General features: G+C 42.3%; 1 protein-coding gene across 2 annotated transcripts; it reads right to left on the reverse strand.

The window, feature by feature from the left end:
- Positions 1-811: 811 nt before the first annotated feature.
- NIPA2 (NIPA magnesium transporter 2) lies at positions 812-14,951 on the reverse strand. Of its 2 annotated transcripts, XM_064143503.1 has the most exons (8): positions 14,662-14,951; positions 12,098-12,154; positions 7,461-7,513; positions 6,891-7,113; positions 5,227-5,283; positions 4,432-4,522; positions 2,657-2,817; positions 812-1,804 (listed from the first exon to the last, which is right to left on the reverse strand). In XM_064143503.1, exons 4-8 carry the CDS (start codon positions 7,027-7,029, stop codon positions 1,170-1,172), a joined length of 1,083 nt encoding a protein of 360 aa, XP_063999573.1. In that variant the 5' UTR covers positions 7,030-7,113; positions 7,461-7,513; positions 12,098-12,154; positions 14,662-14,951; the 3' UTR covers positions 812-1,169. The 2 variants fall into 2 exon arrangements, with proteins under 2 accessions (XP_063999573.1, XP_063999574.1); XM_064143504.1 differs by lacking the exon at positions 12,098-12,154.
- Positions 14,952-16,817: the final 1,866 nt, after the last annotated feature.

Below are 16,817 nucleotides of genomic sequence, written 5' to 3' on the forward strand. Positions count from 1 at the left end.
AAGAAAGAAAATAAATTAACTGAAATTCCTCAGAAAAACAGATGACAGATTTGCCAGGGAATCCATAAGCAAATTACCACAGGTTTTCCCAGGACATCTGTGTTTGAGAGCTGCCGTTGTGGTGGGAGCACACACAAGGCTGCCTGGTGTGTGGGAGACAGAAGTAGGAGATGCCTGTGTTTAGTTACCCCAGTGTGGTGCAGGATTTCTTTTACAAGGTGCTGAACAGATTTTTCTTTAAGAACATTTTTTTGAGTTTTCAGAAGACTCTGAGTTGGCATAATGTGCCCCTGTGCTTTAGGCTTCAATGAAGAAAATGTAGAACTCAATTTGTTATGATAATTGGTTTAGGGATAAATCTCACACACCTGGGGCTTTGGCTTAGCACTGTGGTACAAAAATGGTTAACAGAACCTGATTTTTGCCTTAGAATTACTTAAATAGTCATGCTATGAGTAAAAGTAGGTTCAAATTCTTACCAGTTAACTTCTAGCACTGAGTGTAGGTCTCTAACATCTTAAAACTACTATCATCGATCCATTCTATGATCACTTCTTTCCCTTTAGTGTGAGTTGACGATAACTCAGATGTTAATCTTGCAAGATGTTTGCTGTCCCTTTTTCAGAGGTAAGTTACTTTTCTTTTTGAACAGGACTGTTACGCTCAATGGAAGCCAAAACCTCTTTACCTGGTGTAACTGCTGCTTCTGCCTAAAAGGAGAAACGCAGGGAGGTGCCCAAGAGGTTTAACTTCTTCAGTGAGTTCTCATGCAGCCAGATCAAAGCACTGATCACAACACAAAGGACCCAGCTTCACTGCTCTCTTTCTACCACTGATGCAGAAATAAAGAGATTTATTTTTGATAAAATCGTCATTAGTGCAATACATCTTAAAACAGAAGAATGAAATGAAAGTATTTACATATAACTTAACCAACAACACAACGGTGGTCTGAGGTTGTTTTAGTATTTTTCAGAAGTAAAAACAAGGCAAACAAAACCCCCTTCACTGTTCTTTATGCAAAAGAATCAAACTTCAAAATTAACGATTGTCGACACATACTGTTAAAGAGGACACCATTTTTCCAGTCAAGCTCAGACATTTGACAGCAGGGAAAAAAAATCCAGAGTTACGGAATTGTTCTTTTGTTACCTAATGTGTAGATATTTTCAGAAGGCTGACAGACTTCCATTTCTCCTGCCTGAGACACTCTCAGTGGATTGCATTTCACCTAGACAGGGAGAACTTTCTTCATCACCATAGCCATCATAGGTGGTCATCATAGTACCGTTGGCTGCTCTGTCATCTTTCCGCAAGGAGAGGGGCAGATTCTCTAAGGTGAGATTAACATCTTTGAAGGCATGCAGTAGAAAGATCCCCACAATAATAGTCAGGAAGCCGCTGAACGTGCCAATAATGTCATCAGCCGCCATGTGTTGCCATTCCTTGAAAAGGATGGCAGAACAAGTTAAAACAGATGTTGTAAAGATCACGTAGTATATTGGAGTCACGATGGAGGTGTTGAATATATCCAGAGCCCTGTTTAAATAGTTGATCTGCGTGCTCACACAGACAGTAAGGCTTAGCAGCAGAATCCAAGACAAGGGATGTTTCAGCACTGGTTTTCCTGCAAAGAGTTCCTTTATAGCAATGCCCAAACCCTTTACACATGAGACTGATAATGCTCCAATTACAGAACAAATAGTTATGTACACAAGAATGTTGGTCTGTCCATGGCGAGGTCCCACCACAAATATGAGAATTAAAGACACAATGACCACAAGAGTTGCAAAGACCACGAAACCTGTGGTTTGGGAGGGGGGGAAAAACAGAAAAGAAAAAGTTTGTTATTTCATGTGCTCTGGCAGGAGCATCTTAGTATCATTGGCTCAATTTGAAGAGAAGTGTCTTCAGGATGTTTCTCACTGCTCTTCAAAGTTAAAATCATTTTAGAGTGAGCTAGCTAAAACAAAGAATAAAGCTCAGGGATGCTGTATTACCTTTACCAGTCTAGCAGCAAGGCAACTATAGGATTAGATTGCTATATTGTCTTTCATATGGACTTACTGAGGTGTAGGTGCCAATGGATACTTGCTTTTGACTGGAAGGCTCTACAAGGAGGTATGCTTTGGCAGGCTGCTGCATTCAGTGGCAGATTTCCAATGATCAGGTTGTTCCTTACAATCCACTTTTTAATCGGTGCTGGCTATTTCCTTGCATATAAAATAGGATTTGTCTTTGCATGCACAGTATTCTGCAGCTGTGTGCTTCATCTTCTCTGTATGTACAAGAGCTAGTCTCCAGGATTACACTTAGCAGACACTTTACTACAGTACCTACTTCTTAATTTTAAGGATAGCTCAAAGTGGAGCTCAGAAACTGACACAATTCAATTAAAATTGCAATTACAGAAGCTGGGTTTATCCAACTGTGCTGCTGAATTTGTTTAAGCTGTCAGCGTGGTGGTTTACATCAAGACACAGTTCACAGCCATCGTGCAAAGCTCCCTATGGAATTATGTCACAGGAGTCAAATCTCTACTTCATTTTGACAACATGAAGCAGACAGAGGCTATCTTCCTGGAAGTAGAAGCAGCAGTAATGTAACTACACAGAGAGCGTGAGCTGCATACATACCAGGCCATAATTTTTCTTACCTGGATCACCTAGTTTGTGGGACATTTCATTCAAAGTTTCTACCTCCTCCTCTTGTGGAGCGTGAATTACCATCACAGTTGATCCCAGTATACTTAGCAAACACCCTATTTTTCCATGTAGATTAAGTTTTTCGTTTAAAAAGAAGGATGACAGAATGGCACTAGGAAGAAAAATGCATCAGTGATCAAGGAATTGACAACAGCTCATTCATATGCTCATAACTTCACAGGTTGCTTTGACAGATCAATAGCATACACAAGGTGCAGCCTAAAAGTACATGCATAGTTGATTTTCTATATTATAGTACTCAACATGGATAGAAACACCTGTTAACATTTGGCATCTCTCCCCAGAACCTATTTTTTATGCTTTCTCCTCAAATTCTCTGTACCTAAGGACTTGCAAAATTAATTTTTAGAAACCAAAAATCTTAGCTTTGCTAAGAATGAAAATACTACTTTGCTGTGTACAACATGCTTTTGAAATGCAGAGGATGGTAACTTTTCACCAACCAAGGTGCAGATCACAGTATCATCAGGGTCGGAAGAGACCTCACAGATCATCAAGTCCAACCCTTTACCACAGAGCTCAAGGCTAGACCATGGCACCAAGTGCCACGTCCAATCCTGCCTTGAACAGCCCCAGGGACGGCGACTCCACCACCTCCCCGGGCAGCCCATTCCAGTATCCAATGACTCTCTCAGTGAAGAACTTTCTCCTCACCTCAAGCCTAAATTTCCCCTGGCGCAGCCTGAGGCTGTGTCCTCTCGTTCTGGCGCTGGCCACCTGAGAGAAGAGAGCAACCTCCTCCTGGCCACAACCACCTTTCAGGTAGTTGTAGACAGCAATAAGGTCACCCCTGAGCCTCCTCTTCTCCAGGCTAAACAATCCCAGCTCCCTCAGCCTCTCCTCGTAGGGCTGTGCTCAAGGCCTCTCACCAGCCTTGTTGCCCTTCTCTGGACACGCTCAAGCATCTCAATGTCCCTCCTAAACTGGGGGGCCCAGAACTGAACACAGTACTCAAGGTGTGGTCTAACCAGTGCAGAGTACAGGGGCAGAATGACCTCCCTGCTCCTGCTGATCACACCATTCCTCATGCAGGCCAGGATGCCACTGGCTCTCTTGGCCACCTGGGCACACTGCTGGCTCATGTTCAGGCAGGTATCAATCAGCACCCCCAGATCCCTCTCTGTCTGGCTGCTCTCCAGCCAGTCTGACCCCAGCCTGTATCTCTCCATGGGGTTGTTGTGGCCAAAGTGCAGCACCCTGCACTTGGAGCTACTGAATGCCATCCCATTGGCCTCTGCCCATCTGTCCAGGTGGTCAAGGTCCCGCTGCAGAGCCCTTCTGCCCTCCAACCCAGTCACATCTGCCCCCAGCTTAGTGTCATCTGCAAACTTGCTGATGACTGACTCCATGCCCTCATCCAGATCATCTATGAAGATGTTAAAGAGGATGGGGCCCAGCACTGATCCCTGAGGGACACCACTAGTGACAGCCGCCAGCTGGATGTGGCACCATTCACCACCACTCTCTGGGTCCGGCCCTCCCGCCAGTTTCTAACCCAGCACAGAGTGTTAAGATGCATCGCTAGAACCCTTTCATAGCGATCTCTTCACACTTGGAGAAATGCAAATTTACTCCTGATGGTTATAAGCACTCATCATTTGTTAAGAACAACTTTTTTTACAACATTATTTCAAAGCAATGTATTTCCAATAAGTATTTTACTTCTGTCTCTGAAATCACACTGCTTTTTGATAGTGTTTCTTACCTTACAAGAACACTGAGAGCTCCTAAAGGAGTCACTAACGTAGCTGGTGCAAAAGCATAGGCAGCAAAGTTGGCTACTTCACCAGCTCCCACTGCAGAGTAATAATAATTTAAAAAAGGAAACACCTGTGAATCAGTGCAAATATTCCTGTAGACATAAAGATGCAGTGTGGTAACAACAGATAACAGTACTACCAGAACATGCACGCCTGTCCCCCAATAATATATTTTAGAAACAGGCTAGGGGGCTGCACCAGGTATTAAAATTAATTCCGTTTAATCCGGTGTTTTCTGCTGGTGTCTGTGTTGTAGCTCCCCAGCCTGCCACCCTGACTTAGGAATTTCTGCACGGCAAGATTGGCAATAGTAGGATATAGGGTAACGCACTTTATGCCACAGCTACTGGAGTACAGCCAGTAAGTCAAGACTTTGGGCAATCAAAACAAGTTCAGAAGACAGGCATCATCCCCAGATTTCTCTCAAAAGAATCTTTTACCTCTAAGTACTTCTTTGTTAAGACAAAAAACAGCATGCATGTGCAAGCAAAGGAATACAAGAAGACCAACATCTGCCCAATTCTACTTCCCAAAGCAGGCAGTTATATTAATGGCAGAACTTGTGGTGCGAGAGAATTTATATTAAACTCATTAGAGCTGCACCCATCATCCCACCAGACAGCTCGAGTATACATTGTAGAATCTCCATCCTGTTCCTTTTCTCTAACCATATGGCATATTTACTTATATAATGCAGATTATACTTTTGAGACTGACTTCAATATATTTTTGATACTTACTTGAAAGAAGTCCAGCCCACCACAGCCACTCTTTAAGGTAAGCATGACCACCTTGACCTAAGAGTGAAAGAATGCTTTGCTGCTCCATTAAAAATATATGTCACCAAGCAGTTAAGTCCTGTCTCTGGTAATGCTGCCATAACACAAAACAATTTGTGCAGCCTATGCACTCGAAAACATGGACAGCCTTTTGATTATTAGTCTTTATCATTACAGGTGTTGAAATCAAAGCATCTTCAATTTCTGATGTGCATATGTCTCCTACAGATTACTTTGAAAAACAGCAATTTTTTATTTTTTAAGTTAGAAATAGCACTGATAACTGTGTCTGCAATAGGCTGAACAACAGTTCTTTCAACACACAAGAGAAGCCAAGCTACAGATCTCTTACAAGAGCTACTTTACAGAAATCCTGCATGGTCTATATGGTTAATTACACAGACAAACATGTGAAATGCAGTCACACTTCCCATTCCAAACCAAGGAGCATGAATCTTAAGATCAACTGTCTTTTATCTACTGAATTAAAAATATTCAGATTAACCCGTCTCAAAATCATCTGAGGATGCTGCAGTCACACTATCCAAATCTGTCCTCTTTCAATTTAAAACCATTGTCACTAAAAGTCCTCATAAAAAGACTGTCTCTTTCATATAGGCCCCCTTTTAAGTACTGGAGATCTGCACTAAGCTCTCCCTGGGGCCTTTTCCAAGCTGAACAATTCCAACTCTCTCAGCCCTTCTTCATGGGAGATGTGCTCCATCCCTCTGATCATTTTTGTGGCCCTCTTCTGGACCAGCTTCATCAGGCCCATGTTCTTTTGCTGCAGACTCCAATGCTGGTCACAGTACTGCAGGTGGGGTCTCAGCAGAGTAGAGTAAAAGGGCAGAATCACATCCCTCAGCCTGCTGGCCTCATTTCCTTTGATGAAACCCAGGATGTGATTTGCTGCCTGGGCTGCAAGTGCACAGTCAGCTCATGTCCAATTTTTCATCCACGAGCACCTCCAAGTCCTTCTCTGTAGGGCTACTTTTAATCCATTCATCCCTCAGCCTGCACTGATACTAAGAATTACCTTGATGCAAACCCCAGACCTTGTATTTGGCCTTGTTGAACTTCATGCGGTTTGCACTGGCTCAAGGCCTCTCTGACGGCCAACCCTACTCTAGCGCATCAACGACATCACTCGGCTTGGTGTCATCTACAATCCCGCTGAGACAGACACCGTCCGTGTCACTTATGAATGTATTAAACAGTACTGCTTCCAGTATGAACCCTGAGGAACACGATTATTAGTTTTCCAAAACAATCTCCTGATGCTTGACTGCAGTTAACACTCTCCTAAATTCACTCATTCAGGGGCACAGATGTAGTTAAGAGTGCTGCTTGCATGTTCAACTTGCAAGAACCACTTAGACTCCAACTGACATGCAGAGGACTCCCTCAGTAAGTGTCCCTAGAGGGCATTACATGTAAATTAATGTATGTACGTAACACACAGAGGTGGGTGTATCTGACATTAGAGAAAAACACAGCACCTGCATGTTTTAGGTTTTATACATCTGTTACAAAACAAAACCATCAAAGCTAGCTAAGTTTTGCAATCACAATCTTCTGCTTAACAGCCAAATTTAAACAGCAGCAATTCTTAAACATGTATTTACCTGCTCTCATGGAGCCTTTCCTAGCTAACCGGAGAAGGCCTTTCTTTTTCAAGATGAAACTTCCCCCGATGAAAGTGCTGGAACTCATAGCCAGCACCAGTCCAATACAGAAGTCATATCTCCCACGGGTTTGGCTCATTTCGTAAGCTACTAAAGACTGTCACATTGATCAATGAACAGCAGAACTTCTGTTACTCAACACAGGATGATGCAACACTGAAACCTGATCAAAATAAACACAACAGCATTAAAATGACAGAATACAGACTCTGTGTGAAAATCTTCAACAGCTCATGTGAATAGTCTCTGATATGAAAATTTAAAACAACAACAAAAAAAGAGAACTTGGAAGCATGTGTCAACTTGAACCATGGCTGAGTGACTAACAAGTCTGAACACACAGAAAGAAGGGCTTCTGACTTAGCATATAAAAACTGCAACTTGAACAAATAAAAGTTATCTGAGAAACGTCAAGGAAACCCTTAAAGATGTGTGATATATTTTTTCTCTTAATTACACAGATCTGTGTTGGGCACACCATATAACAAACAGTATTGATCCAACACTTACAGCGAAATCAGTTTGTAAGAGAACAGCCACAGCATTTCTTCCACATAAACTCACTAGAAAAATGAAGGAGAAGATTAGAATGCTTCATCATACAGTACTTGCCCTAACACAAACAAGCTCGAGATACATGTGCACATGCACTTACCCTCTAACAAACAAGGAAATCTGGAACAAAAAATAAGGCATCTGTTGATATATTTTACAAATAATTTCCTGTACCTGTATGAAGCATCTTTTCAGCTTACCTGCAGTAATCATGAAGAGCTTACACCGTAAAGGCTTTTATCTAGTCTGATAAGATTCCAAATTTAGTTAGGTAAGAGTTTCAACAACAGCTTAGCAGAATTTTTAGGCTAGAAAATAGGATTTTACATATTCACCTTGCAGCTTAACAAGAAAATTTATTTCAGCACATCTTTTTTTCCTGTCACAAGCTGCAATGAGGATATCCTGAATTCCAACTAACACACAAGATTTTGAACTTAAGGTATCTCTACAAATAACTTTTAAACTGAAGAAAAAAGAAGCTCCAAGTACTTCCAGGGTAATTAATCCCTCTATAGTGTGAAGGGAAATGAAAACTCTTTTTAGGCTTTAATTTCATGAAAACTGGCCATTATGTTGGAGAACTGCTCCAAAGGAAGAAAATGCTCTCAAATAAACCAATTTTTATTTCCTGGAAACACCAATCACAGCTGTGCTAAGACTAGCATTTAGTTTTCTAACCAAGTATTTTACAGATACTCAGAAGCATATGACAAGTTGCATTAATAAGCTTTTGATTTAAAAGGAGAGAAAGAAGAGCAGGGAATGCATTGTTTTCAATTCAGTGCTTACTGGAACACGAATTCTAGAGCTCAAAGCTTTAGTATTAAGGTATAGCAACATGTTCACCAAGCAGGAGTAAATGCTGGTGTCAAGGCACTGCAACATCAGCCCAGGCAGAGATAGATAACCACTTGGAAGTCCAGGATCAGATAACATCATATTCTGATCTGTTATGCCAGTTCATATTTCAAATTCCTGCCCCTATTTCTTCAGAACTTGCTTTCTTTCAAAACGATCTTTTCCCTGCATGTTCCTGGTTTGGCCACACTCTTTGGAAAAAAAAATAAACAAACTAGCAGAGAGCTGCAGGTAGGTTAACATTAAAACTGAGCACAGACCCTCTTAGCTGCATCCAGTTAGGCTGTGAGAAAAGCATAAGACAACAGTCCCTCAACAAGGCACATTCACAATGCTGCAAGACCCATAGGTCAGAATCCTCACATTATCTTCCCTTTATCCTTGCACAGTACTTTTTAGAACTTGCAGAACTGCAAGTGTCTGTTTTCATATTCTAGCAGCTTTTCAAAATAAATGTAGGTAGGTTCTTGCATGATATCAAGTCAGCTATCAAGACCCAAACCCCCAAATCATTACTGCAAGAGACAGACCAGACCAACCCACCTCACTAACTGAATCAAATATTTCTCTGGTTTTGAATTGAAAGCAAGACTTTAAGAACCCTGAAGGATTGAAAGGGGATGCAAGGAAAAGACATCAAGAGACCTTCTTTTCTAACAGTCCTAACTCATGCTGTACAGGCAATCAAGCTACAAGAGCTCTTGCAGCTCTAGCTAGTACAGAGTATGATACAAGTATAGCATTGCCTGGGGGATGGAAGCTTCTTTTGCTGAGCTTTGCTACCCTACCAGCATTTTCAACAGCTGTTTTTCTGCAAATAGCAGGGAATATTTTCAGTAGTGCAGTTTTTTACTACAATAGAACTCACCGTGCTGGCAAAACCACATTTTTTTATCCCTCTCCCTGGCTTGGATAGCTTCATCTACACAAAAATATTTCTAACAGAGGCAAAGTGCATCACTTAGTCCCATCCTGAAAACTTCCACCCCTTGCATTTCAGAGACAAGGGAAGAAGCACAGGCTGCTTTCTTTGAAGTAGAGGAAGAATTTAATTGCAGAAAAGCAAGGAAACTTGCAAGGTATCATGTAATTTTCTGAATTAACACTTCAAGAATGCTACACTTCAAAACTGTTAGTTCTATTCTCTCCTAAGCCCCAAGCACACAAGAATTTTGGATTCCCTGTTTTTCGTTCGCACACTGTTAATTTTGTACATGACTGAAATCTTAAACAATTCATGAAAATTACTGCTAGCTCATCTTGCCAAGTCTGTCCTCACATACACTATCAGTTTCTACTTGGGCTAGACTGACAGTTCCACCTAAGATTTATAAAGATATTTGCATTTGCTAACCATTTCTGCCACACAGTCAACGGTGAACCAAACATCTCTGAGGAGATTTGGTCCACTTTGCATAGAGCACAGATGTAATTTGCATGTGTGGAACTGACATGCATAGCTGGACAGTCAAAGCAATGCTAGGCACAGCAAGTTTTACAATTTGGGAAACCAGTAGCTTAACTGTAACCCTAAGACACAGTAAAGGAACAGTAACAAATGCATCCTCATAAATATCATAAAGAACAAATACTATATTTGGAAGTAAGAAAACACTATGAAATGAACAGTCCTCTCATGTTTCTGCTTTGGGGAACACCAAAGCTGTCCCATTCTAGCAGTCAGGGCTACAACTAAGCTATAAACAGGGAAAAAGGCAAGAAAATGTAGGAGTTAGAGCTGGCAGTGGTTTTAGCTGTATTTGGTGTAAGGCTGCAAATGGTTTCTCCAATGAGTTCATACCTGACTTTACCTGACTTTAACACAGAAAATATTTTATCCATTCAAGATTGATGGTTACACAGCAAATTAGTTTGCTGCTCTGATTTCAGAGATTTTATGAGGGGATGAGACTTTCCAATTGACAGAAACCACAATATTTACAATGCCTTGAAGGATCATCCATTAATGAAGACTTTCTATCATAACTCTCAGTCTCCAACAGTGTAATGACAGTCAACACAAGGAACAAATACCTAGTTTGAAGGTTTTCAGACAGGGAGAGATGGAGAAAAAGCTTTAAAAAAAACCCAAAACAACTGTGGGACATAAGCAAGTCCAGATTAGTCATAATGTTTATTTTGAAGATATAACTAAGGAGTTTCACAAATGCTGACAAGATACAGGCTCTCTGGTCTAAAACACAAGGAAATAGTTGTCTCTGCTCAAAAATCCTTTTCTCCTTAAAGCAGTGCAGACACAGCACTCAACTTGCTACTAAAGACCAAAATATACTATATCTAAATACCCAGAGACACCAAAAGTGCTGTAATGAGATGAAATAACATTTTACATTTAAAAGCAGGTAAGAATCAGTATGAACAAGTTAGGCAAAGAAAATTTACTGAACATAAGTACAATTTGTGGAAGTGCTGTTAAAGTAAACATTGTGGATTGTTTTAACTTTGCCTACTTGTCCATGGCACTGGGGAGTTCAGCAGATAGATGTTGTTCATATAAATAATTGAAATATATGCTAAAATATTTAAATATTAGAACTCATAATTTTGTCTAAAAGCTGATCTAAACTGCAAAAAATATGATGACACTAAACATACTTTAACAGGCCATTTACTTTAACCTCTTGCTACATACATCGTCATTCACTGTTGCTTCTCATTACAGATAATTCATCCAAGTTACGAAGGAAGACTCACAAGCACCACAGCCATGCTTTGATGCTGTTGGGAACTCTTGTCATCTAACAATCTTTATTTATCGAGACCATCACTTTGACTACCAAAATCACATTATAGTTGTTCATGTTAGATCTTGAGAACATGCAACTCCCTTTATATTTGCACCCACATCTTAACACTACTCTGTGAATTGGGTGCTTGGCATTTTCAGATGCACCACCCTCTGGGTACCTTCTCAGTAGCCCACAGGTATTTTGCTGAAGTGCAGCTTCCAAGGGTACACAGTATTTTAGCTGAGCTATTATTATGTCTGCAACACAGCAGAATACTACACTTCCTTTCACAAAGCAGAAAGTTCTCTTAACCTTTCCCCAGCAGTCATCTATGGTTGACTCTTCGACTTCTACAATAGTATAAACACTAAATTATTTTCTACAAGAACTACTGTTTGCTAAACTGTATTGGCACAGCAAATTATTCTCGCCTGGGTGTAAAAAGTTTCATTTACTCCTATAAAAAGCATCCCTTTTTTCAGACACATTTCCTGAAGATATCCTCTTGAGTTTACACACTGGTGACTCTTCCCTGCTCAATGCCATTACTCCTTTGTTCTCTTGGCCAGATCACTAACACTAAACAGCACAAGACTCTGCGCTCACAGAGAAGAATTTTTAAACAAGACTTTAGTAACAGCTACTGCAGGTACAGCTGTTCAGCATCTTCTGAACTGTTTTGTGGCACTCTATTTTGATTCTCCTTATATACGAGAGTTCCAGAGGAAGTTTTATGTTTCTAACACTGAAATAGCACCTATTTAATGGCCTCCTAGCCACAAGGCCTTTCACAGAAGAAAAAGGAGTTGAATCAACAAATTTCATTTAACAAATGCACATTGACTATGATGTGTCACACTGACTACTATGTGCACCCTTCTCCCTTGACATAGACATAAAACCGTAGGAAAAATAAACACTCCCTAATAACAAAAATACAAACATTCAGTGATGAGCCTTTTGAAGACTCGTTATACATACCACTTTTGATCCAAAATCCAGAAGCATTTGCTTCTTAAGTATTTCAATGTTAGGTTTCTAAAATATAAGTTAGAAATAATATCAATTAGCATTTTAAGACTTTGCCTAAAAACTATATGTCCATCATTTCAACTTAATCTTATTTTCATGCACAACACAGAATACTGCACATTGTTTCATCTGTCCTTTAAAAAGGAAGATTTAAAAAAACCAAACACACACCTGAATAACAATGTAGTGCAATTCTAAATTTGATCTTCCTTAGGTATGTCTCACTTGAAGTGTTAGAATTATTTAATCCCTTTGCATTTCACTTCATTTTTCAAAGAAACTAATTTGCCACTTAAGCTATTCTTCAGAAGGCAACATGTTAAATTTGAAGTATTATCCCAGTGCTTTCAATTTTGTTCTGTAATTTTAGTGCTAAGGCACTTTCATTACAAAAGCTAATGTGAAGTTTCAATTACTGGCATTAGCACAGTGAGTTTCTAGAATATATTTATATGCAGAGCTCCAGGGCAACAGGAAGCATGAATGGGAGACACAGTCTCAAGTTGTGCCAGGGTAGGTATAGGCTGGATATTAGGAAGAAGTTCTTCACAGAGAGAGTGATTTCCCATTGGAATGGGCTGCCCAGGGAGGTGGTGGAGGCACCGTCCCTGGGGGTCTTCAAGAAAAGACTGGATGAGGCACTTGGTGCCATGGTCTAGTTGATTGGATAGGGCAGGGTGATAGGTTGGACTGGATGATCTTGGAGGTCTCTTCCAACCTGGTTGATTCTATGATTCTATGAATGTAAATATTCTCAGTAAAATTACTAAAATTTCCAAAATATAGCCAACTTTTAAAGTGTTTTTCTTCAGTTATGTTCTGTTCACTCATGAACCTTTTAAACACGGGTACAGAGAACAGAACACTGAAAGGATAAATATAGCATTAATTTTTTTGTGTATTTTTTCTCTGTCGTTGCTATCTGTACCTATTACTCTCTTTGATTACACAGAATTACCTCCACTTAAAGCATTTTCAAATAAAACTAAAAAATATCTTCACTAAAACAGAGTGTTATTTATTAACTAAGCAGAGATAGTGCTTCATAGCTGATACTGCATTGACTGTATTTCCTAAAAGTCTATCAAAACAGACTCAAGATAAAATGACATGGCTTGCTTCATCTCTGCTGTACCTAGTACACTATGTCCGCTCTCGGCGGGATGAGTCACCAGCACAGGTTCACGGAAGTTTTCTTTCAGTATTTAAGACAAACTGTTTCAAATATAAGACAACTCAGGAAACTAAAAGTTGAATCTAGACATCTGTCAGTGATTTTGTTGGGTTTTTTTATAAGCATGACTCTTATGATCTGTTTTCTATTTGCTAGGATTCTATCACAAGAATTAGTAACTTCAGTGAAAGCAGAACTGGTGTGATACTGAGTTAGACAATGATACCAATGAAAAGTTTACATAATAGCTTCTTATCAATGTACTTGTTACTTTTTTTTGGGAAAAAAACCCCAATTATACAATAAAGCACGTCAAAAATATTCAGAAACAACCACGACAACTTATTCATTACCTTTTAATAAAAAATAACGTTATAGATATTGCAGACATTGAAAAAGCTGATTGGTTGAAAAACAAAAAAAATTAAATGGGGAATTAAAGAGTGGGACCCAGGCTACATCTTCACCATAGAAGAATGAACACAAATAATCATCTGAACCACAATGCTAAATTAAAATAATTTTTCTGCATCTCGACGTCAAGCACACTGCCGGGGCTCTGAAGTTGTGATGAAGCAGATCTGGAACCAAGCTGCACAACCCTCAACCGCAGATAAACTCGATCTTGAACTAAACCAAAGACACACACTCCCTTAAGCAAAACAGCTCTGGCAGAACCAGCGTACTGTAAACTTGCCAATTTTGCCCAGTTAGAGAACTTAACACATATCCAGACTGATAGTTTTCATCGCGGCTTACGGAGCCCAAACCACAGCAAGTTTTCTACACAGAGAAACTAACACAACAAAGGTCTCCTTGGGATTTTGCAGCCAAGTCTGAAGCCCGGAGCCGTGGAAGCGGCAACCACCAACACCCACCCAGAGGAAACACGGTTCGCCCCGGCCTCCTCGTTCCTCACCCACAGCGCCGAAGGTCGAGACCACTGCGCGGCTCAGGGCGAGGGAGTCGAGACGGGGCCGGGGGGTAGGCACCCCGGCACTGGCACTCCCCAGGCGGCACTAGGAACAGAGGGAACAACCTAGGCCTCAGGGGGACCGAGGCCGGCCCGGGCCGGAGATGGGGTTGGCGGGCGGACCTCTCCCGGCGGCGGGGCTGGCGCTCCAGCCGAGCGGTCAGCAACCGCATGAGGCGGCGGGGACACGCCACATGCCCCCAGGCACTACCATTCCCCCCGCCCATTCCCTCCAGCGGCCCTAACCACCGCCTCTCCCCGCCTTCCGAGGGGCCGGCCAAACTCGCCGCCGCCCCCATACATCAGCCAGAATGGGAGCAGCTGAACCCCTTCTCAGAACGAATCCGCCCACCTCTTCCCTGTTACCTGCGATAACCGCCCCTCACATGCCCGCCGGGAAGGGCCTCGGGGCCACCGCAGCGCAAGAACGCAGAGGAGGAGACGGGGCAGGGGGAGGCCGGAGCAGGCAGTGGGAGGGGCTGGTGGCCGCGCACTCCACCGCCATGAGGGAAAGGGGAACAGCGGCAGCGGGGCGCGGCGAGCAGCGGCGGTGTCAGACGAGGGCAGGCAGCGTCTCCGGCCGCACCACCCCTGCCGCTGGTTCCGGCAGCGCCCGCCGGAAGGGGCGGGGCCCAGTCCGGAGCGAGGCCGCGGGTCACGTGTCCTTTCCCATCGTCCCCGTGGCTGCCCGCTGTGGCGCGCGGGCGTCTCGCTGCCGCTGTCGGCAGCTGCCTCCCCTAGGCGCCCCTCGCGGCACGGCAGCCCGGGGCCCGCCCCGCCCCGCCCCGCCCCGCCCCTCACCTCACCTCTTCGCGGGCGGGCCGCGCTGCCTGACCCAGCGTCAGCCAGGGTGTGCCCGCTGCTCCCTGCAGCCGTGCACTGTTAGTTTCCGCGTCTTAACGTTGCCTCTCCCGCCAGCAGCACGTTACCCAGCTTTTCGACTCACCAAAAAAAGAACTACATGTGCAATAAGGGAAAGGGACGTTTTGCAAGACTCGGTCAGTAGCACGGTTTACTGATCTGTTTAACTCAGATTTAATTACCGCCTGCTCTACAGTAAAAGATGTTTTCATCTGCTATGATGGACAACGGATACATTTGGTTAGACAAATATTTCCCGTCCAATTCTAGTGAAGAGGCTTCCAAACAATCCTCACAAGCTTTCAGACTCCAATCGGCTGGTGTGGGTACTTGTGCAAAGCTCCGGGTTTTTCAGCTCTGTGTACAGATAACAGTGTTTAAAAGGACAAGGAGCCACCTAACCTCAGGAAGCAGTACTTAGGTTAGCTGGTTGCTGTAGCAACCACCCAGCTCTTGTGAAGTGATTTCCAACTGTGTGCACAGTGACGGAGTTGTGAGGGAACCACCAGCTGCCCCAGAGCTGCTCTATGGTTGCTGGGCAGAATGGTGCCAGCTGGCAGAGTTTTAAAGCATCCTACCAGGATGATTAATCCAGTGAGGTCTGCACCTGGCAGAAAACTGGTGAGAGAATCAGGCACCTGTAACAGGGTCTCTTGCACAAGAAGAAAACAGAGTTGAATTTTCCTGCCAAAAACATGTCCTCAAAATACACTCCTCCTATTTGCTTAAAAATTAGTGATGCTGCAGGTAGAAGGGAAAGCTATTCTAGTTCTCTGGTCTATCTTCATATGCTACATACACACATCACCTTTAAAAACAACACTGCAATAACATACCTGTTAAAAAAGCCATGTGAATCCACTGCATACATTTTAAATTAGAGACAAGCTAACTCTCTTGTTTAATGATAGCTTTCAATTTTAAACAGCACTAATACTGATATATCCCCTAAAACACAAGTGCAAAGACTGAAAAATGTATTTAAACATAAATTCCAGCATTAAACAAACCCCCAACTAAACAAAAACCTCAAAAAAACAAAACAAAAAGACCCAAACCTCCCCAAAAGCAACATCTCTGCTTCCTCCTCCCCCACCCTCCAGTGCCTGAAAGTGACATTTATTTGCCATTACCTGATAAGAGGAGCTAAGAATTTCAGATGATGGATTAGATAGGCAGCCACTGCAATTTTCCAAGTCATTCCTGCAGCAGGAAGCTCTTGTGACAGTAAATTAAGACCAGTGACACAGACTTTCCTTACAGCTATTGCTACTTGATGACCCAACTGTGGAGTATAAGACCTTGAAATAAAATCTGTAGCCAGTAGCCAACATGCAGTAATGCATGAAGAGGGCATGTGATAATCCTTAAGACATGGTTTGAAGCAACTCAGTCCCCAGCAAGCATTTTTTCCAGAGGTATGCTCATTTTACCTATGAGCAAACATCAGCACAATGAAGCATTAAGACTGCAGCTTGCTGGTAGACACCACTGAACAACTGAGCCCTCCCTCTGCTACTCAGTAAAAGTAAGGCTGGTGCTTTGTGGAAGCATAATGGAAATAGTTTGGGTTGAACTGGGATTAGGTTGCATAGCAGCTACATGTGTGGGAAACTGATTCTTCCCCTCCAATGTGATAAAAAGGAGTCACAAAACAAGCA

This window comes from Pogoniulus pusillus, chromosome 5, assembly GCF_015220805.1.
Source record: "Pogoniulus pusillus isolate bPogPus1 chromosome 5, bPogPus1.pri, whole genome shotgun sequence".
NCBI lineage: Eukaryota > Metazoa > Chordata > Aves > Piciformes > Lybiidae > Pogoniulus > Pogoniulus pusillus.